The sequence below is a fragment of the Candoia aspera genome, chromosome 17 (assembly GCF_035149785.1).
Source record: "Candoia aspera isolate rCanAsp1 chromosome 17, rCanAsp1.hap2, whole genome shotgun sequence".
NCBI classification, from domain to species: Eukaryota; Metazoa; Chordata; class Lepidosauria; order Squamata; family Boidae; genus Candoia; species Candoia aspera.
This window is the reverse complement of record NC_086169.1, coordinates 8,874,118-8,901,591: the sequence shown is the minus strand read 5'-3', so window position 1 is coordinate 8,901,591 and position 27,474 is coordinate 8,874,118. Positions and strand designations below refer to the sequence as shown.

The window sequence follows — 27,474 nt, the reverse complement described above, 5'->3', positions numbered from 1 at the left end:
AGGAGACTTCAGCACTGTAAATTTACAGAAAGGAAAGGCTCAGAATTCTTCAGTGATTTTCAGATTCAGTTGTCAGTACCAAGAATGCAGAGGAAAGTTAGGAAAGTTGAGGGAAAAACGTTCTGAAGAGAAAACATTTGTTGTCAGCCAAGAAAAATCAAAGGCTTGGATAGCCTGGAAAAGAGGCTGCTCAAAGGAATTCAGGGGAGGCCTCCTGAATATCCAGGAAATCTACTCCAGGAATCTCCCTTCTCTCTGCCAGGCTGGTTAGGGGCATAGCCGTGCATTTCAGGATTTGGTTGGCTACTGAGATTTTGAGGCCACACCCCCAAATTTCATTGGCTGTGAGATACAGCCTAAAAACAGGCATTGTAGTGATTGATCGTTAGAGCAAAACTATGAATTGTGTTGAACCCCTGCTTCTTAACTGGCTTTCTGGTGTTTCCTGTATATTTACCCACTCTAAATATCTGCACTTGGCATCAAATCACACATTTGACTGGGTTCATGCATACTGTGAAGTCTTAAACTGTGGTTTGCATATAACTCTGAAGCCAAACCCAGGGAACCACAAGGGAGCCTAGTCTGGGGATCAGCAACCTTTTCAGGCATGGGCTTAAAAAAATAGAATTGGGGGAAGATGATACGTCTCATGTCTTACAAGATGATGGGTGTCCCTTTAAGCTCTCCTGAGAACACCGGCCTGCTGTTGGGGACTTAAGTCTTGGCTTAGGTCCAGCGGGAATCCTGCCAAGGTGGTTTCTGGAAGGTAGGAAAGTTTCAAAGCTCAGTTCCTCCCAGAGTACCCGATGCTGCCCATCAACTGTTCCTGCTTCTGAATTGCTCCTGGGCATGTTTCTTTCTCCCCCCATTGTCCCTCCCCCCCACCCCCAGGTTGTTCATGGAGATCCTCAACTCTGTTACGGACTGTGATGAGATTCAGTTCATGGAAGATGGATCCTGGTGCCCCATGAAGCCCAAGAAGGAGAACCAGGAGGTTTGCCAGCCATCAGCTTACAATGGACTGGAAGGTAGGCGAAGGCTCGGCTTTGCGGTCATGAAAGGGGGCCCTTGCTGTGGGGAGCCTCTGCTGCCGGGGGCAGAAGGCGCTCCTTGCTGCAAGAGGTTCCAAATCAGCGAGCTCACCTGCTGCAGGTTGCTCCAGTACATGGAGGTTCCACTGAGCAACTGTGGTGGCAGTTGTTGGTGGCCCCCTCCTCCGTTGCCTCTCTTCTGTGCCACTAGCTGTGCCAAGGGTAGCTATTCTTGAGGCAGCGAACTTGGCGCCTTGGTTCAGAACTGAATGTGCAGCACGCTGGCAGACGGGCAAAGAGAACCGCCGGAGCAGGCTGAGCTTTTCTCAAAGCATCCTCCGTGTCTTGTGGCAGGAAAAGGCTCGCCCCCAGCCACCTCGGGTTAAGAGGAGGCAGAGGAAGGGCTGTACCTCAGCTGTGGAGCCTTCGCTTCGCCCTCGGGGGGCTTGGGCTTCACCTCAGCATCGCTTTCTGTCCTGGAAACACTCTGCCCTCAACTTCAGGAAAGCTCTGCCACACTCAGGTAGATGGGGTTCACAGTCACACAAAGCCATGTTTTGTTTTAACCATGGCCTGTTGACTAAACCACAATGGCTGAGTTCACAGGAAATGTTAAGACGTAACCCATGGGCTGCAATGATGGTGGCTGGATTCAGGCATTGCACAGGGCCAGAGATGAACAACCCATACAGTGTTTTAGCATGATGGGTAAACCCAGCCATTGTGGCATGGTCAACAAAACAAAACCCTGGTTAAAATAACCCATGGCTTATTAGAATGGTTAGCAACCATTTCAGACCATGGCTGAGTGTGCTGCTTCCTAAAAAAATCCCTAGTTTCTTGAGATTGCCAAGATGATGTTGGCCTCTCTCTTTTTATATATTTTAAATTTGTGGGGTGACAGGTGTCCTGGTCTGTGGAAGCCATGCTGCTGATCCAGCTTAAACCAGTGTGTACGTATTTCAGTTAGTGTAGACAATCCTTAATTCGACAGGCCTGGGGTGGATTTGCTGTTCATGCTTGACCCGGTCGGTTTAAGACCTAACAAGTGCGTTCATACAACATGCTTGATGAGTTTCCTTGTGGTTTTACGTGTTGCCCAGTCCCAGCCTCCTGTGTTTATTTACGGTTCATTGCATTGTGTGAATCCTGAAAATGGGTTAATCCAGTAACCAAGTTCAGGATATTCTGCAACAGCATACTGTAAACCTCATGTGTCTTGTGAACATGCCATAAAAACTGGCTACGTTGCACTGTGCTGTGGTTTGTTTTAATCATGGTAATAAATCTAAGCTTTAACGTGGGTGGTTTGAGTTGAGGTTTGTGTGCTGTGCCCCTGTGGTTTCTGAGTGGCTTACGACTTAGCGTTGTGGGGGGACCCGGTGATCGTGCCACGTACAAAGCCAGCTGTCTGGAGGCGGTTTCTGGGCGTTGTTGTTGCGTTACAGCCTCCCTGTACACGGTGGGCTCGGAAGGAAAGCAGCTGTCTGAAAACAAGAAGAAAGTGGAGGTGATTGACCTGACCTTGGACAGCTCTTCGGATGACGAGGAGCCCCCCAGCAAGAAAGTGTGTCCCGTGGCCATTGCAGCTGTCCCGCCGGCAGCAGGACCTAAGGGGTAGGGGCATTTTGCCTGGGGGGTGGGGGGTGGTTCCCCTCCTGGCTTGGCTGCTTTCTCTGGGCCAGACTTCATCCTGGGAAGGCTCTCGGCTTGCGCGGGGACCAAGGCTTCTTGGAGCTTTAGAATCACAAGTGTCTCGCAAGCCTTTTCACATGGGTGATGGGACCGTTCACGTTTGGCCATTTCCAAGGCAGCCTTTATCTCTGTCCCCACTCCTCTTGGTGGCTGTGATGTTTTGTTGGTGGCGTTGATTTTGCTGCATAGCACTGATGGGGACTTCACATTGGCAGGGTGGTCGTACTGAAGTGGCCAAATTTGGCACTGCTGTTTTTCAAAAATATGGCTGGGAAGGAGAGTGGGGGACCTCTAGGAGGTTATCTGCACCCTTGACTTGCCACTAAAGCTCGAGGAGGACAAGACCATTTTGGCCCAGTTTTCACAGCAAGGTCCGACTTCAGCAGGTCAAGAGGCTCAACTGTAGCAGCCCCGACCCTGTAGGAATTGCCCACCCCTGGCTTGAACGACTGTGCTTCATTTCTGTGACCCTGTTCTGCAGGGCACTTAGCCCACTCAGCCAGCCACCCACACCGGTCCCTGGCTGGTGCTTCTGGCATCGCATGTGCATGGGGCAGAAACCCCTCCTTGGGGAATCGGGTGTCTTCTCCCACCTTCTCTGGGAAGAGCATAGCGTCCCACGAGCCCCAGGATTGGAAGAGCGTGGCAGGGCTTTCTCTCCTCACCGGTCCCTTCTCCAGGGGCCCGGCCTGGCCGGCAGCAGTAAACATTGCAGGTAGTTTATGTTTGGGAGAAGCATTTTGTGCCAGGAGGCTTTGGCTGCGAGTTCTGCCATAGAGAGGCTCACCTTTTTTAGCTTCTCTTTCTCTCTGGCTCTTTTCCTTGGAGGACCAGGAAGGTGTAAAAGGTTAGGGGTGCCCATAACACCTCCTCACTTTCTTTTCAGGGGCTAAACTGAACGCTCCTGGGTCAATTCATCAAGTCAATGTATTCATTTTGGAAGACTTGCTGATAAATTGCCTCCCAACTTGCCTGAACAGAGCCTGGGTCTTCTGATCCTCAAAGCAATCTTGCCAACTTTCACTGCCCCTTCTTCCCTTTTTCCCATCACTACATATGAAGTGGCTTTGATCCATAAAAACTTAATATAAAATAGGTTAATTTTTAAACCCTGGGTGTGTAACCTGCAGCTGTGTGGCACAACTGACCTCCTTTTTGGAGGCCTTTGGAATATTATCTGACCACAATTGCTGAAAACTGCCAGAACACCAAATAACAATATTACAGTAAAACAAAATAAAAACGGTGGGACCTCCCAGCTCCTCCCACAATCTTGTGACCCTCAATCCCCAGAATAATTAGATGTGGGCCTTGGTCCCCAGAGGCTGCTGCAAATTTTCCTTTTCTCCCCCAAACCAGCGGCCCATTCCATCTCCAATAACCTTGGCATTCCTTTTCAGGATTTTAAACACGGATCACCAGCCCTCCTCAGTGCTGCGGAGTCCTCCAATGGCTGCGGTGGGCAGCGACTTCCTCTCCAGCCTCCCTCTGTCCGACTACCACCCTTCTTATCCAGTCCCTTCAGACATCCAAGGTAATTTGGACCAGGTGGCTCAGATCCTTTCTCCCCGGGCTCTCTTCCCTAACCGGGGGACTGGAGGCCTTTTTTCATTCCCTTTGGAAGTGCAAGAACATTGTTGGAGGGTTGCTGATGCCAAGGGTGGCGCAAGGCCTGCAGAGGTGCTCATGGCTGGGTCAGGCCAGGGGCCTGTTCAGTGCTGCCTTCCGTACCCCACAGGGCTACCCAAAGGTGTCTGGAAATCCCAAGAGCATGCGCAGGGAGTCATCTCTCCCCCCAGCTGTATTCCTCAGATTCTAGAGGCAAATCTGCAGCAGGCAGGAAGAGCAGCTGTGGCTGGGCCTGCGACCCTTTGAGAATTTGTCCCGCCATCTTTGCAAAGCCCCCAACTCATGTCGACGAGCACATCTGACGAGAGACGTGGTGGCCCTGGGTGAGCCCCGCTGCCATGGACGGGATAAGGCTCGGCCCTAACAAATGGCCCTGGCTTTGCCTTGTTCCTCTCTGCTCCATTCCTGCCTGTGGGGAGGCGGAGCAGGGAAGAGGAGCAAAGAAAAATGCAGGGAAAGGGCTGTGGTGGCATTTTTCACCAGCTTCACACACGGTGCTAAGCACTAAGTGGTTGGCTTCTTTGCGCTTTCATGATGTGTGAACTCTGCCACTGTGGTTTGTAAACCATGATTTCTTGTTTGTGAACCAGATTGCTCGGTTTACTTGGTAAACCATGGTTAAGGTAGACCATGGGGGTCACAATGTGTAAACCTCTCCCTTTTTTATGACATGTTTAAAGAATATCATAGCTCAGCACAAAAGAGGGAACTTTTTTCTCAAAAGTCCACTCAAGCGCCATGCCTTAAAAAGGCACCACTTTTGCAATCAGCTGTAAAAAATTCTCAGGCCACTGAGTGGCTGCATGCTGGCAAATCCACATGGCTGTGCCAGGCACGTCCACAAAGGACGGGAAGTGGTGGATATGCCAGGTGAGTTGCAGAAGAAACACGACTGGTTTACCAAATCCAGCCTTGAGCTGCTTTCCCTCCACCCAGCCAGATGTCAGCTCCCCTCAGGTGCTTCCCCGTGCCTGCCAGGGCCCTGGGGAACTGGACTGCAGTTTGTGTGGTGGGGTGGCAGGGGGAGGCTGGTGCAGGGCATACCTGCCAGGGAGGAAGAGCACTGCAGAGAAAGAGAACTGAGGCTTGCTGCTCACAGTGGCAGGGGACCAATTTATGCTAAAAGAAGGGCAGCCACAATGGCAGAGCAGCCTCCAGAATAGGAGCTTGGAGGGGCTGTGCTGTCGTGTCCTGAGGTTTGCTCAGGATTAGAGAGTCTAGAATGCACCCATGTTGTGGAGGGGATTTTTCTGGACAAAAAGTCTCCCTTTTACATGAGAGAAATAGTGAAACCGTATTAATTGGTTCACCCTCCCCAAAGATGACCTGGGTCTCGGACAAAAAAACCTTTCTGAGATGAGATTAACCCTCCTTCCCCACACACTGGGAATGTGGTGACTTATTTTCTGGGTTCACACAATTCATGGCATCCGGCACTAACCAGACAGGCTGGGCTTGTACAACATGCTGAACAAGAAGAAAAGGAACCAAGGTTAAAGCCCACCAGTCTTAGCCGTATTGTGGCTTCTTGGTCTTTAACAGACTTGCTTCAGCTGCTCGTGTGAACACAGAACATTTTCCTTTCCTCCAGTATGTTCATTTTACCATTAAGGTTGCTTTCCCCCTTTTCATTTTTCTAGGCCTGGATTTGTTTTCCTTCCTTCAAAGTGAAAATCAGGTATGTTTTCTCTTTCTTCTCTTCCATCTCTCCCCCGCCCATCCAATCTTTCATCAGATCCATAAAGTAGCCACTAAAATGGGATTGCAAAGACTCTCACATGTCTTTAGTTGCTTTGATAACCCAGCAAGCTTACTTTTGTAGGCCTTCAAGCTATTTCAAACTTGCAAGATCCAGAATTCAAAACAGCTGCTGCAAGTGTTCTCAGCTCAAAGAAAAACACTCTGCACTCAGGAATTTTGTCCCATGCTCCAGGTGGAATAGGATGTTTCATTGCACCATAGGGAGCAACCGAAATGCAGATCAAACCCTTGCTCTTCCATCTTTGGGCACAGTGTTAGGTCAGATGATGCTCAGTGCTACCTACCAACCAACTTAGAGCAAAAGCAGCCAATATGTAGTCTGTTTTAAAATACCTAGAAAAAACAGTGAGAGCCAGTTTGGTGTCCTGGTTAAGATACCAGGCTAGAGACTGGAGTTTGAGTCCCGCCTTAGGCATGAAAGCTGCTGGGTGACTTTGGGCCAGTCACTCTCTCTCAGCCTGAGAAAGGATGCAATGGCAAACCCCTTCTGAAATCTTGCCAAGAAAACTGCAGGGACCAGTCCAGGCAATTGCCAGGAGTCAATACTGACTCGAAGTGGGGGTGGGGTGGGAAGGAACTATGACTGAAGAAAGCTTTGGGGCAATGAGCCAGCCCATTGCTAGCCCTCCGTGTAGATGCCCGTCTTGGCTGTAGCCTTGGCTGTGGTCTCCTTGGGGTTGAATGGGAGAGGTTCCTCTCGTGACTCGTTCTTTTCCAAATTAGTTTTTCTTCACAAAGGGATTGTATTGAACTGAAGAAGGGAATTGTGCTGCCCAGGTTTGCCAGAGCGGGAGAGAGAGGTTTTCAAGGTTATGGCACTTGTTGTGAAATTGTTCCCAAGAGCTGAGCAGGACAAAGACAGCTGTTAGTGGGTGAGGGCAGCATCTCTTTCTCTGCTAGGCTTTCATTTTGCTCCCTTTTCCTTGTATTGCTTCTCGCCTTCAGAAAAAGTGTGTTATGCTCTGGGAGAAGCTGATGCCGTTCAAAAATGGGGTGTCCTGCATGGCTTCACCTCAGATAAAGTTCATATGCTCCCAGGTGCTGGAAGTCTCTTGGTGGTCCTGAGTAACATCTGCCAGCTGCATTTAAAGGGCTTTGGGGGTGGGGGATAAAGTTCCCGTTTGCCAAAAGTCTTCCTGAACCTGGATGTCTTCAGATCTGTGGCCGTCAACTCCCAGAATTCCTAAACCTTCCAGACTTCAGCTAAGGATTCTGGGAATCAAAGCCCACACATCTGCAAGGCTGTCTAAAAGCTGCAGCACCTTGCCATGTATTTGGAGATCTTGGCTGGGAAGACGGCCCGCCCAGAGCTTGGTAAACTGCTGTGGTTCTCCTTTTGTGTGGGGTGCACAGAATGAAGAAACGTGTGGGATTCTCCCACCAGTGTGGCCGGAGGGTGGAGGAGTTGGACCAGGACTGGGGACAGTCAGATTCAAATCCACCCTCAAGTTGGAAACTCACCTGGTGAGCCGGCCACCCTCTCAGCCCATCCTCTTTTACGAGGTTATTCACAAGTGGCTGCTTCGGTAGGCTGTTCCTTGATACCTCTGGACGTTTTATCCTCTCAGCACACCTCACATGCATCCGTCATTGGGTGAATAAGAACAGAAGGAAACAGCCAAAGAAACTTCAATTAAAGGAAAAGGAGCAAGAATAAAAGGAGAAAGTAAGAAACGCCATTGACCTGAGAGAATCCTGCAGTTAAACGGAACCTGCAGCCAATGCTAGAGGACGCTGATGATGACAAACTGAGGCAGAGGAGGCCATTGGTGGACTGTCCTCTTGGAGAACTACACAGGTCACAGTGTGAGTTTAGACACTGACCGGACCACACTTTCCCCAAGCGCTGGAGGGCTGGCTGGTCCGGAGGGCTTCAGACTTGGAGACGCCATTTTGTCCGTCTGTCTGCCCGTCCTGTTCGTCTGCCTGATCCCTGTCTCATCATGCTGCTGCAGGTGGCTGGCACCGAAGCAGGTCGGCCCCCTGGCAGAGGTCTTGGGTTGATAGGAGGAAGCCCAGATCTGGGGCTGCCAGCTCAGGACGTGCTCTAGGGGGCAGACTCTCTGGTTGGCTGTGCGCTAGGAACACCCAGTGATAGCGAGGCTGCTCTGGGAGTGGTTTTGCAGCGGCCCGTCTTCAGGGCTGGCGTTTCAGGGGGCGTGTTGGCTGGAGGACCATCTCGTGGTGATGTTTGTGGCTGCCTGTCTCCAGTGAGAGTGGGGTGATGGGTAGATGGGTAGGTGAGCAGAGTGGGTGGAAGTGAGTTAGTGGGACATCTGAGGAGCTTTTCCAAAGCTCGAAAGTCACCTGGGCTGATGATCTGATTGTCATTTGGTCCTCGAGGGTAACGAGCTTTACTGGTCGTGACGGGCAATGGCAGGTACAGTAGGAAGCTGAGAGCAAGGAAGGAGGGCTCGGTGTATCTGATCGGACTCCCCTTCCCGCTCCGGTCCTCATGCCAAGAGCCGGGCTGCAGATCTGTGGAGTCCTGAGGTTGCAGCTGCTGCTATTGAATGCTGTAGCAAAACCATTTTCATCCATGATTTAATTGTGGGTGAGACAGCAGACCTAGCTGGTATTACTAGAGCCTGGGTGGGGGAAGAGTGTGTAGTTCTTCTTCCGGAGACCTGCCCACCTGGGTTTTGAGTTCGGCGCCTGCTGCCGTCCCAGGGGAAGGGAGGGTAGGAGCTGCTGTTATCCAGGAGACTCTGCTGGCATCAAGAGGGGCTCCTCTGCAGGAAACCAGATGTGAGGCCTTGTTTCTGCACAGCTGCATCCCTGCCGGGGCTGCTCAGCCGGATCCCTGGGGTGGCGGTGGAGTTCCCTCCATCGGTGGTGTTGGGGGAGTTCAACTTGCCTTCCTTGGGGAGGGGTCTGGAGTAGTCCAGGAGTTCACAGCTGCCGTGACAACCATAGACCTGACTCAAGTAATTGAGGGCCTGATCTTCAGGAGAGGTTGCACTTTAGATCTGGTTTTTTGTCATGCACTGCCTGCCTCTGAATAAGGCTCAGACACTGGTTCGATGGATCAGGCTCTGATTTATTCACAGCGCAGTTACAGCGTCGGAAGAAAAAAGCTGAGAGTGACAGGAGCGCGCCGGTGCGGGGTTTAAATACCCCGCGCCGGTCAGCGCCCCCTCACTCGCGGTCACGTCACCCCCCTTTGTCCAATACGTTGCCCTGCCGGTGGGTGAGGGGTTGTGAGGCCCCGCTGGCGTTCCGGGATCGCCCATCATCGGGTTTTCTATTCATCCGGTGATTGCTGTCAGCTGGGCGATCTCCGTTGTATTGGCGCTGATGGCTTGGGTGTGCTCTGTGATCCGTTTAGTTATTGTTTGTTGGCCGTTAGTCGTTGTGAGTTGATGGCTACTTATCTTGAGCCCCTTCTCCTGTTTCCTTGCTATTGTCATGTGTGCCATTGCGCTTGATGACTTCAGCTCAACGGCACTCATGACATACTGCCCCCTGTCCGAATAGTGCTCCCCCCCGGTTTTCTGGGTTTGTTTTTTTTTTCGGTGGAGCTGTCAAACGGCACTTTTTTTTTTTTTTTTTCTTCGAAATTCCCGCCGGAGTAGTTGTCGCCCCTCCCTTTGCTCCTCCCTCTACCACGTGCCTTCCCAGGGTGTGTCCATAGTGCGCATGCCCGGGTCACGTCCTGGCGTGCGCATGCTCCAGCCACACCCTGTTTGTTTGGCTCAGTTCGGCGAGGAGAGAGGCGTGGCTGGTCGGGTGCTTATCAGCTCCAGGTAGGGCCCTTCTTTTTTTTTTTATTTAAAGTGCGTCACCTTTGTTATAGCTCCTGGGCGTTGCCCCCAGGTTGCCCTGTTGACTTGCTTGCCACTCCCCCGCGGCCCGGGGGCGGGGGGAGGGTGCTGGCGAACGCTTGTCACCGCCTCGTGGGCCCGGGGCGGGGGGAGTGAGTCCCGGGGGGGGAGGTCCACCCAAGTCGCGGGCTTGGGGGGGCCCTTTCCCTTGGGGCACGGGAGGCGGGGGGGGCCTGCGGGGGGGGGTTTGCAGGGGACGGCTTGCTGACCTTGGTTGTGGCTTGTCGGGGTATGCCCGGTGAAATGCTCTGGTCAGGTCAGGCGCGTTAACGTTGTGCGCCGCCACCCATTCCGGGTGGGGGAAGTGTTTCCACCTGACCAGATAGTGTAGAGTTCCTCGTTGCTTGCGGGAGTCGAGTATGTCCCTTATCTCGAAGTGGTGTTGCCCGTCGATCATCACCGGTGAGGGCTGTGGTGTGCTTGGGTGCCATCGAGAGGTGGTTGCCGGTTTCAGGAGGCTGGTGTGGAACACCGGGTGGAGTCTCTGTAGGTTGTGTGGCAGGTCCAAGCGTATTGCTACCGGGTTCACTATTTGGGTGACTCGGAACGGCCCGATGTACTTAGGCCCCAGTTTTTTCGAGGGTTGGGTTGACTTTAGGAACTTGGTGGATAGGTAGGCCATATCCCCTGCTTGGAACGTCGGTTGTTGGCGCCGGTGCTTGTCGGCCTGCTCTTTGTAGGCTGCCTGTGCATCCTTCAGCGCCGCCGTGATTATTGGCCATGATTCCGCGATCTTCCGTCCCCAGTCGCTAGCGTCCATCTGGGGTTCCGGGGGTTGAGGTAGCTCCGGTATGGGGACGAAGTCGCGCCCCGAGACTACTTCGAACGGAGTTTTCCCCGTGCTCGTGTGGACGGCGTTGTTGTATGCGACTTCGGCGAACGGGAGCAGTTCAGCCCAGTCGTCTTGGTGATAGTATATGAGCGTATGAATTGCTCTAAGGTGGCATTAAGAACCTCTGTGGCTCCGTCCGTCTGGGGGTGCCAGGCCGTAGATAGGGCCTGTTGGGTCCCCGTCAGCTTTAGGAAGGCCCGCCAGAATTTGGAGGTGAACTGTGTGCCCCTGTCGGTCACCACACGTGCGGGACATCCGTGTAGCCTGTACACGTGGATGAGGAAGAGTTTGGCTAGCTGTTGTGCGGATGGGACCGACGTGCAGGGGATGAAGTGGGCCTGCTTTGAGAAGTAGTCCTTCACCACCCAAATGGCCGTTTTCTTCTGACTGGGTGGGAGGTCCACTATAAAATCCATAGAGATTTCCTCCCATGGGCAGGAGGGTTCTGCCACCCGTTGTAATAGCCCCGCGGGTTTGCCTGGTGCCCGTTTGGCCCTAGCGCACGTTGGGCAGGACGCTACGTATGCTTTTACGTCTCGCCTGAGCGCGGGCCACCAGAATTGACGCCGTGTTAGGTGTAGGGTCTTGAGGAACCCAAAGTGTCCCGCTTGTTTGGCGTCGTGTGACCTATGCAAGATCGCCTGGCGTTGCGAGTCCAGGACATAGATTCTGCCTTCCCCCCATGCCAGGTCTTGTGCCATCGTTACCTTGTCGGGGTTTGCCAGGAACCAGGGGTCGGTTTTGAGGGCGGCAGCGAGGTCCGTGCGCATTCCCCCTGGTAGTTGCGGTTGGCTTCTTCCGGTCGCAGGTTGTCCCGCCGTCGGCTGCGCCGTAGAGTCGAGCTGCCTCCGCGCGCCGCTTCGGGTGGTCACGGCCATCCCCAGTTGCGAGGCGGATAGGACCGTCCCAATGGTGTCTGGGGCGGGCTCTTCGTCTTGGGGCAGTCGGGAGAGGGCGTCGGCCAGGAAGTTCTTTTTGCCCGGCATGAACTTCAGCTGGAAATTAAAGCGGCTGAAGAATTGGGCCCATCGGACCTGTTTTGGGCTAAGGCGTCTGGGCGTTCGTAGGGCCTCGAGGTTCCGGTGGTCGGTCCAGACCTCGAATGGTTGGGTGGCTCCCTCGAGTAGGTGTCGCCATGTCTCTAGCGCCGATTTTACCGCGAAGGCTTCTTTCTCCCAGACGTGCCATCGCCTTTCTGTCTCGGAGAACTTCCTTGACAGGTAGGCGCATGGTTTCAGGAGTCCCGTGGGGTCCTTTTGGAGCAGGATGGCCCCCAGGGAGAAGTCTGAGGCGTCGGCTTGGACCACGAACGGTCGTTCTGGGTCCGGGTGCGCGAGGATTGGCTCCGTGGTGAACAGCGCTTTCAGCTTGTTGAATGCGGTCTGGCACGCGGGAGTCCAATTCAACACTGTGCCCGGGTTCTTGGCGCGTCGGGTATCCCCCACCCCTTTGGTTTTGAGGAGGTCCGTTAGGGGGAGGGCTATCTCTGCGAACCCCCGGGCGAATGACCTGTAAAAATTCGCGAATCCGAGGAAGCTCTGGAGTTGGCGTCTGTTGCGGGGGCGCTCCCAGTTTAGCACCGCCTCGACTTTTGCGGGGTCCATTTCTATGCCATCCCCGGAGATTCGGTACCCCAGGTAGTCTAGGCGCGCTTTGTGAAACTCGCACTTTGTAGGCTTGGCATAGAGCTGCGCCCTTCTGAGCTTGTCGAGGACTTGCCTGACTAGGGTCACATGTTCCTCGTGCGTTTTTGTGTAAATAAGGACGTCGTCGATGTAGACCAGGACCCCTTTGAACAGATGTTCATGCAGTACCTCATTAATGAGCTGCATGAACACCCCAGGGGCCCCCGCGAGTCCGAAGGGCAGCACTTTGTACTGGAAGGCGCCTAGGGGGCAGTTGAACGCAGTCTTCCATTCATCCCCCTCCCTGATTCGGATGCGATAGTACGCCTCGCGAAGGTCCAGTTTGGAAAAGACTTTGCCCGTGGACAGGTGGGCGAGCATGTCCTTCACCAGGGGTAAGGGGTATTTGTTGGACAGGGAAGCCGCGTTTAGGCCCCGGTAGTCGGTGCAGAGCCGTAGGGTGCCGTCTTTCTTCTCCCGGAATAAGACGGTGCTCCGACCGGTGAGCATGCTGGCTCTATGAATCCCCTGTCTAGGTTTTTATCGATGAACTCCCGGAGGGTTGCCATCTCCTTCGGGGTCATCGAGTAGATCTTTGGTTTAGGTAAGGGGACGTCGGGCAGTAGGTCGATCCGGCAATCCGTCTTGCGGTGGGGGGGTAGTTGGTCAGCTTCTGCCTCTCCGAAGACCTCGGAGAAGTCGGCGTATTGTTCCGGTAGGTCTGCTGTGGTAGCGGCGTTGTCCTGTGTAGTCGCCTCCGCTCGTCCTACAGTGGGGTTGGTTCTGCCCACTGGAACTGGTGCCCGATACTCGCCGTCGCCGAATGTGAAGGTGCGGGTCTCCCAGTTGATGCGCGGGTTGTTTGTCGCGAGCCATGGCATCCCCAGGACTGCAATGGGCCGTCCGATGTGAGTGACGACGAACGATGTGCGTTCGGTGTGAGTGCCCATTTGCAGGGTGACCGGCTCGGTTTGCAGCGTGGCTGGTTTCCCTCCCGCTGTAGAGCCGTCCAGCTGGTGGAATGCCAACGGCGTGGGGAGGGGGAAGCAGCGGAGGTCGAGTTTGGCGACTAGGTCGGGGTGGATGAGGTTTTTTGAGCACCCTGAGTCCACTAGTGCCGCGGCCGTGGTGGCTCCGTTGCCGCCAGAGAGTTTGATTGCCGCCATTATTACGGGGCTTTCGCCGTTCCGTCGAGGTGGTCCGCGCTGCTGTCCCACCGCCTGCCTCGCAACGCGTTTCAGGGCAGGCGGGGAGCTTTTCCCGCCGGCTGGTCGGGGTCTACGTTATCCTCTTCCCCCCAGTAGGCGTCCCAGCCTTCCTCTGGTGTCGCTGTGGCCACGGTCATTCGGCGGTGAGGGGGCGGCCCCAGGTTGGGTGGTTTGGGGCTAATTTTCGGGGTGGGTTTAGGCGCACTGGTCGGCGGTCGGTTGGCGAAGCAATCCACCGTCTTGTGCCCTAGTTTGCCACACTTCCCGCAGGGCTCCCGATTGAATTTCTTTTTTGGGTATATGGGGCCTGCCATCCCCACGTGTGGTGCGGGTACCTTTTTGCCGGCATAGTTTGTGTCTTCCGTGGTTGTCATGAGGAAGGTGCGGTGCGCGTGTTCGGCTTTCCCCGCGAGGTGGATCCACCCGTGTAGCGTTTCTGGGTCGTCGCGGTAGAGGGCCCATTGGAGAACGTCGCGATTGAGCCCCCTTTTGAACATTTCCAGCAGGGTGGTCTCGGACCAGTCGCTGACCTTCCCCGCGAGGGCTTTGAACTCCAGGGCGTAGTCTGGGACCGTGCGTGTGCCCTGTTTAAGTCTTTGGAGTGCGCTTTTCGCCCTTACTTTGGCTAGGGGGTCTTCGAAGTAGTTTTTCATCTCGTTGATGAAGGCAGGGAAGGTGGCGAGGGCGGGGGAGCTGGACTCGTACAGTTGGACGTACCAGTCCGCCGCCCTGTCTTGTAGTTTGATCGCCACGGCGGCGATCTTGTCGGCTTCGGAGTCGTAGGAGTGTCCGTGCCTCCCCATGAACTCCCTGGCGTTCGTTACGAAGAACGAGAGTTTCGTGGGGTTCCCATCGAAGAAGATGGGGAAGTCCTTTGGGGCCCGGGCGTTTTGCGCGGCCCTGCCTCTCGCTTCCCGGCCTGTGGTGTCGTCCGCCTGGGCCGTCTGCTGACCCTCCGCTGGCCCGTGGGGGTTCGGTGCTTCGCTCGGGGTGTGGGCCTGTGCGGGGACGTCGTTGGGTGGCGCGGGGGGCATAAGCGACTGGAGCATGGTCCGGAGTTCCGTCAGTTGGGCCCGCATGGCCGCGAGTTCAGCTCGTGCCTCCTCGTCCACGGCCCGCGCCGCCGCTGGGGCCGGCTCCGTCGGTGCGCCGGCGGGGGTGGGTTGCCGGCGGGGTTCATCCTCCCTCTGCCGCTGGTCCGCTTCCTCCGTCGTCTGCTGGGTGTCTCCATCGTCCTCCGTGTTGACCGCCGTTGGGCTGTCGCTCCACGCCCGTTGCTGGGGTGCGATGTGGGGCGCGGGGTCCTCCGCTGGTTTCGGAAGGCATGTTGCTCCCTCCTGCGGTCGGGTTGCCTCCGTCGCCATCTCCCCTTGGGGTTGGAGCTGAGGCTCGGGTCGGGTGGGGTGGGCGTCCATGGCTCCGGGAGTCCGCGGTGCCTCTGGCCTTGGTCGGTCCTCCTCTGTCTCTTGCCGTGCGGCTCGCCCTCCTTGCCCGCGTCGCTCCGGCTTCATCTTGCTGGTCTTCTCGCCGTCTATTCCTCCCGCGGCTCGTTGTCGTCCGGTGGGGCTCGGCGAGGCTGAGTTTATGACTCTCAGCTTTATGTCATGCGCTGCCTGCCTCTGAATAAGGCTCAGACACTGGTTCGATGGATCAGGCTCTGATTTATTCACAGCGCAGTTACAGCGTCGGAAGAAAAAAGCTGAGAGTGACAGGAGCGCGCCGGTTTAAATACTCCGCGCTGGTCAGCGCCCCCTCACTCGCGGTCACGTCACCCCCCTTTGTCCAATACGTTGCCCTGCTGGTGGGTGAGGGGTTGTGAGGCCCCGCTGGCGTTCCGGGATCGCCCATCATCGGGTTTTCTATTCATCCGGTGATTGCTGTCAGCTGGGCGATCTCCGTTGTATTGGCGCTGATGGCTTGGGTGTGCTCCGTGATCCGTTTAGTTATTGTTTGTTGGCCATTAGTCGTTGTGAGTTGATGGCTACTTATCTTGAGCCTTGCTATTGTCATGTGTGCCATTGCGCTTGATGACTTCAGCTCAACGGCACTCATGACATTTTTGCCTTGGGCAGATGCATCATGGCAGAGCTGGAAGTTTACAGGGGGCGCATTGAGCTGAGTCCCTTTTCAAGGACAGATCACTCTGATTGCTACAGAGTTGTGTGGTGTGGACCTCCCTCTCCATAGCAGTAGATCAAATCTGCCCCGCATGTGTAATGGACCCAGTGGGTGCTTTGGGGGTTTGCTGAGGATCTGGTGGGCAATTTAGAGAAGACCCTGGTCGCTCAGTGGGATAGGAAAGTGGCTGCGGCCCTTGACTGGACGGTGCCAGCGCAGCCTCTCCCCCCTCACAGACCCCCTGCAGCTCGTTGGCTCGCTGAATCGCTTGGGGGGGGGGGATGAAGCGGCAGGGGAGGCGCCTCAGGCGTTACTGAAGAAGATGATCAGCAAGAACGTCTGAGGGGCTGCTGTGAAGATTCAGGACTGGACATTAGTGGGACCGTGCTGGTGTCGATCACGGGGGCTTTGTCCTCTGTAGTTATCTGGGATCAAGCCTGAGGCAGCACACAGGGTCACTTCTGTAGTGTCACTTCTGCTGCCCCTCAGTTGGATTCCTGCCCCTTCTCGCGAGGTGGCAGGAGGTGGATCCAAGCAGTAATCGATGCTCCTCTGGAGAGGGGGTGTCCCCGTTACCTCTGAAAGCGCGCGTGGGAGACCCCGCTGCTCCAGGAGCTGCCTGGGTTGCCGGTGGCTTCCGAGTGCAATTCAAGCTGCTGGTTGTCGCCTTGAAGCCTTGGCCTGGCTCCACGCCGGGTTCTTTGGGGGGCCACCCTCTTCCCCGTTGATCTACCTGTCTGATCCGGTTGAAAGGGGCCCGCTCTCTCCACTTCCTGCCTTTGCGGGAACGGCATCCAGCTGGGCCTCGGAAGCAGGCGTTGTCCGTCCCTGCTCCCTGACCTGGAATCGCCTCCCGTGGAGATCTGTGAGCAGTTAGGCCTCAACAAGCGCAAGAGGAGGCAGGCGGTCACTGAGGATGGTGGATGTTTTTGTACATGTTCATTCTTTTTGCATAATTTTGATACCATACTTGATTTATTTTATTGGGGGGAGGGGTTACCACCAAGTAACCACCTTTTTGGTGGTTGGCTTCCCAGAACCTGCTGGAATGGATGGCTCAGCCCACCAAGGCCAATGACAGGCTCGCCCTGTGATTGGCTTGGGAAGGGGGGCAGTGCCGGCATTCAGGCCATTGTAAAGCACCCCTCCCTGATGGTCAGAGGGGCCTCTGAGTGGCGGAGAAGGGTTGCCCCCCCCGCTCCTCAATCCAGAGCCAGCTCCTTTGCAGTTCTGCATCCGAGAGAAAACCGGCAGGAAAGGGCAGAAGGCTCGGCGCGCTCCTTGGGGGGTTGATGTATCGGGGGTTTCGGTTCACTGGTGTTTTGCGGGGTGGGGTGACTTCAGGTGAGTCTTGACCTGGCAACTGCCAGACCAGTCCCTGCAGTTCTCTTGGCAACATTTTTCGGAAGGGATTGCCATTGCCTCCTTTCTAGGGCTGAGAGAGAGGGACTGGCCCAAGGCCACCCAGCCAGCTTTGTGGCTAAGGCAAGAGTAGAACTCGCAGCCTCCTGGTTTCTAGCCTGGTGCTTTTAACCACTCCACCAGACTGGCTCTCGCGTGGAGGGAAAAAGGGATAGACACCCTTCGTGTGTTTGTCTTGTCTTCGAAACAAAAGCTACCCTAGATCAGAACTCTTCAGCTATTAATAGATAACTGATTTTGTTTAAAATTAAGCAGGCCACTAATTAGTCTGCCAGATGAGGCTTGTGGTTGAGTGCTCTTGGAAACAGGTAGCAGGGCCTTGTTCAACTTTTTGCTCTCCAGAAATGTTGGACCCCCAGAAATCCCCCAGCATGGCCAGAGCTGAAATCCCAGGCACCAGGCTGGGCCATGGTTAATTTGCCTCTCTTTCAGCCTAAGTACTCATGCATAGCAAGAGTACTGTTTTATAGTATTGTTACTACTATTGTTACTATTATTTTGCATTGGTGTAAGCAAAAAACAATGGTTTTCTCTTCCTCTTGCAGCATTACAGCCCCTCCGTGATCACCTCCCTAGATGAACAGGACACCCTGAGCCACTTTTTCCAGTATCGTGGTCCCTCCCCGCATTTCATGAGCCCCCTGGCTCCAATCGTGGTGGGGTCCCACAGTGGAGTTGGCTCCCCCCCTGGCAGCCGCATGAACAGCGTTGTCTCTTCGCCCACAGCCAGCCTGCGGGAGAGCCACAGCCACAGCGGCACCCTGGGGAGCAGCCCAGTTCTGCCAGGGTGTCGGCCAGATATCATCTCTCTGGACTAGAGGTGGGCACCCTTTGGAACTGTGTGCCGAGGGGGCTCCGTTCCTCTGGAGGAAAGAAGGAAGTAAATTTCAGCAAACACGGATCTCAGAAGATGGAGACCTGGCAGAGCTCTTTTACTGTGTGTGTGCTGTCTTCTGTGGCGAGACTGGAAAAACCATGATGTCGGCAGTTTTTAAAGCTGGAGGTTCTCCTGGAGGCCAAGCCTTTGATCCCTGGTGGCTGCAGAGCGATCTGTCCCTAAACCAGAAGAATCACAGCTATATTTTGGTCATGGGATACTTGAGTCAGCAGGGACTAGACAGGCAGTTGCTGACACGCTGTAGTCTGTCCAAGTTGCAGAATCCTGGACTTTTTCCTCACTATGAAAACTAGGTTTGGATGTGCAGGATTGGGTGTAACTGGAACTGATAATGTCAGGCATGAGCACAAGCGGTGTTTGAAATTCAAAACGGCTTGAACTCAGAACAGGTTGTCATGACCATAGTAGAACTGGTTCAAGCTTGGAACGCATCTGCTGGATTGGAACAGCCTCGGGGCCCTTCTGGCAAAATCCGAAGGCTGTGTTAACTCCACATTTGAGGTTTGAATCAAACAATTGCCCGACACTAGAAATTGGCTCCTCCTAGTATTAAAACAAACATTCTTTTTAAGGATCCTGGGCAGGAATATCACACTAGACCAATTGAGGCCAACGTGAGCGTTTGCAAGTTCTTCAATTGTCATAGCTCTGTTGCGGGGGAAGGACCACCCGATGAGCCCTTCTGTGCACGTGGCAGCTCTGTGGAAGCCTTCCAACCAAAGTTCTTTCCCTACCCCAGTGTATATTTTCTGTCCTTATTTTATTACTCCTGCCCTATACCAGCAGTCTGTTTAGAGGTTTGAGGGTGTAATAAGGGAATTCTGAATTTTACCCAGAAAAATTCACTGCTTTCCATTCCTCCCATTCTATATTGTTTACTATGATTTAGCCTTGACTGGCTTCACATACCGGGCTAAGCCGTGGGGTGGCCTTTTGATCCTGTGATGCAGGAACCTGGCTGTTGTGATTTGCATGGTATAAAATTGGCAGCTACAGTTTGTTCAACAAACCATGGTTACAACAAACATGGCTTAGCATGTGCTCCTTGTTAATAACTGGTTTCTTTACAAAGCCTGTGAAGAGCAAGGTCAGGAGGCACCTGGGCTGTCTAATCATGGTGCTGCTCAGACTGCAGATAGTTGGGATCCAGGTAGTCTTTGAGGACATGTGGGGCTCTGTTCCAAAATGTGGGTATGCCCGTAACAAAAACTAATTTGAATTCATTGACCATTTTAATTTAAAAACTTAAATTTCTCCCTGCATATTTAAGCATTCCCTTTCTGTCACAACTTGGGGTTAACTTTTGAGGATTTAGGCTGCACTATACGTGGGTAGTGTCAGTTCATCAGAGAAGGCCTTTGTAATGTAAGCATTGCAAGAAACATCGGTGTCTGCTAAGGAATGGCATTATCTTCAAAGGACATTTGGGGAAAACTCCCCAGGTGGCCCTGCAGGACTGGTTCTCTTGCGTCCTTAGGAGGTAGGTTCGTTGAGAAGACACGCAGGCAGCCCGGAAACTCTTCCCCGCTTCTGCCTCTTGGTCGCTGCAGTTGCTCATCCTTGCCTCCTTCCAGTCGAGGCTGCTATTTGGAAATCTGTTTGAAGAAATGGGCCACGTGGTCCTGGCGCGAAAGAGCCGCGAAGGACGTCTTGCCAGAGACTTTTGAGCAGCGAGGCCTAAGGCCTGAATCCCGATGGTGACCTCTGCGAAGCCTGGACGCAGTCCCCGGGCCAGAAGACGGCTCTTCTCAGACACTCCCGGGTTCGGATTTTCTGAACTCTTCTGCGCTCGTCCAAGGCCACAATCCAGCCAGCCACCGCAGGGAGCCACTGGGAACGCGCTGGGAGGTTGGTGAACTTTTAGGATCTCGGTTGGGGCACATCATGCTTCCTGCCCAATTGGTTTGGCTGTGCTGCAGTGCCCGCCTTCCCCCCCCCCCCGGACTGGACCTGAAGGGTGGTGTCGTCTTTGAAGCCTGCTTTCCACACACCTGGGTTGGGCTCAGGTGCCAAGGGATCTGCCTACTAGTAGACCCTGAAAAATCCCACAATTTGGTTGCTATTAATGGTTGTTACCAGTGACTGCCCGGTCTGTAGACTTGCTGTTACGATGTATTTTTTTACACTTTAGTTCTAGAATTTCCACCCCTCTTAAAATATTTCCTATCAATCCTGTACAGAGAACAAAAGATCTATCAATCAATCAATCTATATATATATATTATAATCTATATTTTCAGTTTTTGTACATAACGCAACTCCAAAGATCTTTCTCTGTATTTTTTTTCCTTTTCTGAGGACTAAATGAAGGTTGCATCATCCTTTGCACACACGTGAGTGAGCAGAGGGCAGTGCATCGTCCATTGCACAGCTTATTTATATATTTATGTATGTGTTTTGGGTTGTGTGTGTTTTTCAGTTCAAAGCAGGGGCTTTATGGGTCTCATGCCTCAGCCTGCTCTTCCAGCCCCTCAGCCAGCCAGGGTGGTTGAGTGTCCACCGGAAGGCCCTGCCTGCAGCCGGAGACGCGGTGGCGCAGTCGGCCCTTTCCTAAGTGGAATCAGCAGGAGCCGAGTCCTTTCTGAAGCAGGACGTGACTTTACAAAGCTTCAGGGTGTTTGCTTCCTGTGTTGCTTTAATGCCTGGTTCCCAAAGCCTCCGACAGGATTCCTATCTTAAGAGGGCGATGGGTTAATTTTAATGCTGCTTGCCATCCACACTTCTTCATTTCCTGACTTCTTTCAAGTTATTCTGTTTTAATAAAGAAAAGGGAATGTGTTTTTAGGACACCCAGAAAGTTCCTGGGAGACAAGTGCCCTCCAAAATAGTTGCACCCCCCTCCCCCAATCAGGGGTGGCTTCTGGTCCCAGCAATGGGAAGACAGTTTGATAGTTTGAGCTTTACAGACCGGAGTCTCTAAGGTCCGTCTCTGGCTGAGGAGAATCCCCAGTCTGGTACCCGCCAAAAGAGTCGGGATCCCCCCGCTTAGTGTGGCCAGAAGGGGCTTGGGAATCTGTGAATCGTGTTCCCAGCCCTTCTGGAGGCCACCAGTGTAAGAGGAGGAATAATTAGATGAGGTGAAGTCAGAAGAGTGACCAGTTGCCCCTGCAATTAAGAGAGCCAGCCCAGAGGGTAGGCATGGGGTTTCTCGAGTCAAGGGCCACATGTCTTGAGGGCCATGCTGCCACAAGTAGGGACGGGAGCAGGATGAAAACTCATCATTACGCTTAAATTTAATTAAAGTAATGTGAAGTTGGTCACACGCACTGTTTCAACTCGGGACACCTTAACCTGTTTTGAGGTGGGATCATTTCTGGATCTACGGTACATGGGATGTTCAAGCTCAGGATGACCTTCCCAAGGTCAGAACAGTTTCAGCACCTCCAGTCAAGATGATTTCTCCTTTCACTTCATATTAGAGTTTGGTGGTAATTTCTGGAGTGGTTCTGGCAGCCACCCACCAAACTTGTGGCACTGTTTCCCAACCATGGCAACTTCCTGGTGTATGGCCTCCTGTGCCAACATGGCCATTGCTGAGGATTCTGGGGGTTGAAGTCCATGCCTCTGAAGGTGGAACTAGATGGACAGGTTGGCCTGGCCCACCCAACACCAAGATGCTTGTTTGATGTAGTGGGCCCCTGAGCCAGGTCAAGTAGGGCGTTGTCTTCCTACTTTCTCAGTGTTCCTTGAGGCTACTTACCTGCAGGTAAGCATGAAAAAAGATGTGTCTGAAAAACTCATCAGCCTCCCTCCAATACTAAGATTGGGCTACTGTGAAACGTCCGCTGTCGATTTTAAAAAGCAAAATTTGAAATTAAGCAGTCTTGTAGTCTGCCTCTTGACAGTTGCTTTTTCTGGAAGCCTTTGAGCTGTCACCCAGCTGGAGGGCCCTGGGAACAGGAAGCACCCCCCACTGCTTTTCTGCTGAAGACCAAGGAGGAAAGGTGGGGTCCACTTGGCTTAACCCCCAAGTGACCCCATTCTGCCTAGCTGGAGAGATTACATTTCCATGTATTTCCTCTGCATGCTTTTCACTTAATTGGTTATTTTAGTATTGCTAGTAGATTGGAAGTTACACATGGATATTTTTATCCCCAGTTGGAACAACTCATGTGGCTGTTTTGTTTCTTGAAGCTGGTGATGGTTTATTTTTAAAAGGCAGGGCCCCTCACTGTTTTCAGAAGAGGCTGGGGAAAGTGGGAAAGTGAGCAGTGGGAAAGTGAGCAAATGGACATCCTGAGTCAAAATTCACATTTCTAGTCCTTTGGGGGTAGGATTGAAACCTGAGCTTAATATTTGGGCAGCCTTGGAAGCCAGGCAAGGGCTCAGAAGGGACATCGGGGAACATTTTCCCTTTCTCCAGTCCCAGATGCCCAACCACCCTGTAATCTTTAGGCTGTCGTGTTCCTTGTGGGCATCGTCAAAGCATTCCAGATAGTTTGGAGGCATCTCAACTTGGTGTTGGGTGAAACGGGTGGCAGCTTGTTTTGCCATCAGCTGATGCCCTGACATGTCATCCCCCAGGGAAAGCCTAGGCAAGGAGGGCAGGAAGCGGCAGGGACCAAGGCACATTTTGTACATCCCAATGGCTGTGCTGGGCAGGTGGAGGAGAGGCTGATCTGAGTGGTACTTAAAAGCAGACATCCCTTCCCCAATCCCCTTAGCGAAAAAAATTTTCTGTCTTGGAGGGTTGGCTTGCTGTGCCAACTGTCCTGGATTTGTTTATTCTGTCATATCCCTTGTTTTTATCAACATGGAGCCATGGTGTATACGCAAAGTACCTTTTTCGAGAAAATAAAAAAGTTGCAAAGAGCTGTGGTCCAATGTCATTAATGGCAACAGTGCTGAGCATGAAGGGCATGAGGACGTTTGGCTTTCACTGCAAGCACCTTCTCAGGGTCTCCCAGAGCCGCTCTGGAGGTGGGGGCCTCAGAGATTAGGCTTCAAGCAGGGATTCAGGACCCAGGTTCATGCCCTTGAATGCTGTGTATGTGGGGGTGGGGGTGTTATAAGGACTCTTTAACAATTATGGTTTAGTCAACAAAACAGCAAAGCAAAGCTGCAACAAGTCCAGTCATCTTTCCAGTTGCCTTTCACAGAACTGCTGCACGTTCTGTGTTTTACCGGGTTGAAAGGATGTGGCCAATGGTTGTACTAAGCTCTACATAATTGCTTTGATTTTGGTCTACAGCAGTATGTGAATTTGGTAGGGTTATGCATGAAACCTTCAGCAAAGGATCGTTACCTGGTGGTGGTGCTGGAGCTTGAGCACCTCGATGCCATGAGCTAAACCGTGAAGGGCCACCCAAGACAGGAAGGTCATGACAGAGAGCTCAGACTAAATGCGATCCCCGGCGAAGGGAATGGCAACCCACCCCAGTATTCTTGCCGTGAAAACTAAATGGATCAGTACAACCAGAGATATGTTGGTATACCATCGGAAGATGAGACCCCCAGGTCGGAAGATGGTCAAAATGCTACTGGGGAGGAACAGAGGATGAGCTCAACTAGCCCCAGACGTGATGACGCAGCTAGCTCAAAGCCGAAAGGACGGCGAGCAGCCGACGGTGCTGGTGGTGAACGGCGAATCCCACGTTCTAAGGATCAACACACCACTGGAACCTGGAATGTAAGATCTATGAGCCAGGGCAAACTGGATGTGGTTATTGGGGAGATGTCCAGATTAAAGATAGACATTTTGGGCGTCAGTGAACTGAAATGGACTGGAATGGGCCACTTCACATCAAATGACCACCAGTTCTACTACTGTGGGCAAGAGGACCACAGAAGAAATGGAGTAGCCTTCATAATTAATAGTAAAGTGGCTAAAGCAGTGCTTGGATACAACCCAAAAAACGACAGAATGATCTCAATTCAAATTCAGGGCAAGCCATCTAACATCACAGTGATCCAAATAAACACCCCAACCACAGATGCTGAAGAAGCTGAAGTAGAGCAGTTCTATGAGGATCTGCAGCACCTACTGGACAACACGCCTAAAAGAGATGTTATTTTCATCACAGGAGACTGGAATGCTAAGGTGGGCAGTCAAATGACACCTCGAATTACAGGTAAGTATGGCCTGGGAGAACAAAATGAAGCAGGACATAGGATGATAGAACTTTGCCAAGACAACTCACTCTGCATCACAAACACTCTCTTCCAACAACCTAAGAGACAGCTCTATACATGGACTTCACCAGATGGACAACACCGAAATCAGACTGATTACATCTTTTGCAGCCAAAGGTGGCGGACATCTGTACAGTCGGTAAAAACAAGGCCTGGAGCTGACTGTAGTTCAGATCACGAACTACTTCTTGCACAATTTAGGATCAGACTAAAGAGATTAGGGAAGGCCCACAGATCAGCTAGATATGAGCTCACTAATATTCCTAAGGAATATGCAGTGGAGGTGAAGGATAGATTTAAGGGACTGGACTTAGTAGATAGGGTCCCGGAAGAACTATGGACAGAAGTTGGCAGCATTGTTCAGGAGGCGGCAACAAAATACATCCCAAAGAAAGAGAAAACCAAGAAGGCAAAATGGCTGTCTGCTGAGACACTAGAAGTAGCCCAAGAAAGAAGGAAAGCAAAAGGCAACAGTGATAGGGGGAGATATGCCCAATTAAATGCAAAATTCCAGAGGTTAGCCAGAAGAGATAAGGAATTATTTTTAAACAAGAAATGCACAGAAGTGGAAGAAGACAATAGAATATGAAGGACAAGAGACCTCTTCCAGAAAATTAGAAACATTGGAGGTAAATTCCAGGCCAAAATGGGTATGATTAAAAACAAAGATGGCAAGGACCTAACAGAAGAAGAAGAGATCAAGAAAAGGTGGCAAGAATATACAGAAGACCTGTATAGGAAGGATAACAATATCGGGGATAGCTTTGACAGTGTGGTCAGTGAGTTAGAGCCAGACATCCTGAAGAGTGAGGTTGAGTGGGCCTTAAGAAGCATTGCTAATAACAAGGCAGCAGGAGACGACGGCATCCCAGCTGAACTGTTCAAAATCTTGCAAGATGATACTGTCAAGGTAATGCATGCTATATGCCAGCAAATTTGGAAAACACAAGAATGGCCATCAGATTGGAAAAAATCAACTTATATCCCCATACCAAAAAAGGGAAACACTAAAGAATGTTCAAACTATCGAACAGTGGCACTCATTTCACATGCCAGTAAGGTAATGCTCAAGATCCTGCAAGGTAGACTTCAGCAGTTCATGGAGCGAGAATTGCCAGATGTACAAGCTGGGTTTAGAAAAGGCAGAGGAACTAGAGACCAAATTGCCAATATCCGCTGGATAATGGAAAAAGCCAGGGAGTTTCAGAAAAACATCTATTTCTGTTTTATTGACTATTCTAAAGCCTTTGACTGTGTGGACTGTAACAAATTGTGGCAAGTTCTTAGTGGTATGGGGATACCAAGTCATCTTGTCTGCCTCCTGAAGAATCTGTATAACGACCAAGTAGCAACAGTAAGAACAGACCACGGAACAACGGACTGGTTTAAGATTGGGAAAGGAGTACGGCAGGGCTGTCTACTCTCACCCTACCTATTCAACTTGTATGCAGAACACATCATGCGACAAGCTGGGCTTGAGGAATCCAAGGCTGGAGTTCAAATCTCTGGAAGAAACATTAACAATCTCAGATATGCAGGTGATACCACTTTGATGGCTGAAAGTGAAGAGGAACTGAGAAGCCTTATGATGAAAGTGAAAGAAGAAAGTGCAAAAGCTGGTTTGCAGCTAAACCTCAAAAAAACCAAGATTATGGCAACCAGCTTGATTGATAACTGGCAAATAGAGGGAGAAAATGTAGAAGCAGTGAAAGACTTTGTATTCCTAGGTGCAAAGATTACTGCAGATGCTGACTGCAGTCAGGAAATCAGAAGACGTTTAATCCTTGGGAGAAGAGCAATGACCAATCTCGATCAAATAGTTAAGAGCAGAGACATCACACTGACAACAAAGGCCCGCATAGTTAAAGCAATGGTGTTCCCCGTAGTAACATATGGCTGCGAGAGCTGGACCATAAGGAAGGCTGAGCGAAGGAAGATCGATGCTTTTGAACTGTGGTGTTGGAGGACAATTCTGAGAGTGCCTTGGACTGCAAGAAGATCCAACCAGTCCATCCTCCAGGAAATAAAGCCAGACTGCTCACTTGAGGGAATGGTATTAAAGGCAAAACTGAAATACTTTGGCCACATAATGAGAAGACAGGACACCCTGGAGAAGGTGCTGATGCTGGGAAGAGTGGAGGGCAAAAGGAAGAGGGGCCGACCAAGGGCAAGGTGGATGGATGATATTCTAGAGGTGACGGACTCGTCCCTGGGGGAGCTGGGGGTGTTGACGACCGACATGAAGCTCTGGCGTGGGCTGGTCCATGAAGTCACGAAGAGTTGGAAGCGACTAAACGAATAAACAACACATGCATGAAACAGAAAATGCTTCAGTTCACGCCTGTAACGTTTCAGACCTGCTGAACCATTCAGGAATATTTTTGTTGTACCAAATTGCAGACAAAAACTAAACCTGAAGGGGTTCTGGGGCCATTTTATAGGGTGGGTGGGGCAAAACATTGCCACTTCGCTTCATCGGCTCCTGCCTGGCACACCCTGCTGACTCTCCTGCTCCTCCTCTCCCTGCCCCCCCTCAGATGCCCCCCTGGCTACTCCCTGCTCTTTCGAGCTTTTGCTCCACAGCTCAAACAAGTGGTTTTGTTATGACCCCTAGTGACCCCTAGTGAGACCAAACCTGAGGGTCCAGGTCACTCCAAAAGAGCTGCTGCATACATAGAACAGAACTCACCTTTTGTGGCTTCTTAAAACCTGATTTATGGCAAGTTCTATTTTTGAGTTTTCAATATGCCATGGTTGTTAACTATAGTTTAGCACAACATTGAACCCATAGAAAGCTTCCTTGACTCGGAAGGGGCCCTTGTAACTATTGAGTTCAAACTTAAAGCTTTCCTCAACCCATTATTCTGAATTTGCCCTGATGAAGAACAAACCATAGACAGAAGCCTCCTGTGCATCTCTGGTCCCGCCTCAGTCTCTTTTTTAGAATTTGTTTTCAGTCCCCCAATCCTATCTTAATCCCTTCTAGTGCAATCTAGTCTTTCATAGCAGGCTTTATTTGGGGGTCTGATCTTACTAGCCCAGAAGGGAGCTGTCTTGTGGAATCTCCATTACGAGATACTTCCATCAACTCTGAGTCCCCGATTGACTCTTGGCTGTGGGTCTTGCTTTCTGACTTGGCCCTCAGAACTGCTGTAAAGAGAGAAAAGTGAACCCACAAGCACACCTTGGGATGCTTGACGGAGCAGCCGTGCAATCTAGGGACTCTCCAACAGCACGGTTCGAGACTTACTTCCCTGCTGCTCATCATGCCTCCTATTACTGTCAGATGAGTGAAG

General features: G+C 52.2%; 2 protein-coding genes across 3 annotated transcripts in view; one reads left to right on the top strand and one right to left on the bottom strand.

Annotated features, from left to right (window-relative positions):
• Positions 1-20,414, top strand: part of PIAS3 (protein inhibitor of activated STAT 3) — a 56,899-nt gene extending 36,485 nt beyond the window's left edge. For both annotated transcript variants that reach the window (XM_063317225.1, XM_063317224.1), the window contains exons 10-14: positions 895-1,031; positions 2,483-2,651; positions 4,130-4,263; positions 5,999-6,036; positions 17,694-20,414. In XM_063317225.1, the coding sequence (XP_063173295.1) occupies positions 895-1,031; positions 2,483-2,651; positions 4,130-4,263; positions 5,999-6,036; positions 17,694-17,966 (751 nt within the window). In that variant the 3' untranslated portion in view covers positions 17,967-20,414. The remainder of the gene's footprint in view (positions 1-894; positions 1,032-2,482; positions 2,652-4,129; positions 4,264-5,998; positions 6,037-17,693) is intronic.
• The window catches only part of POLR3C (RNA polymerase III subunit C), a 139,472-nt gene that overhangs the window by 88,513 nt on the left and 23,485 nt on the right, over positions 1-27,474 (bottom strand). The window lies entirely within an intron of this gene.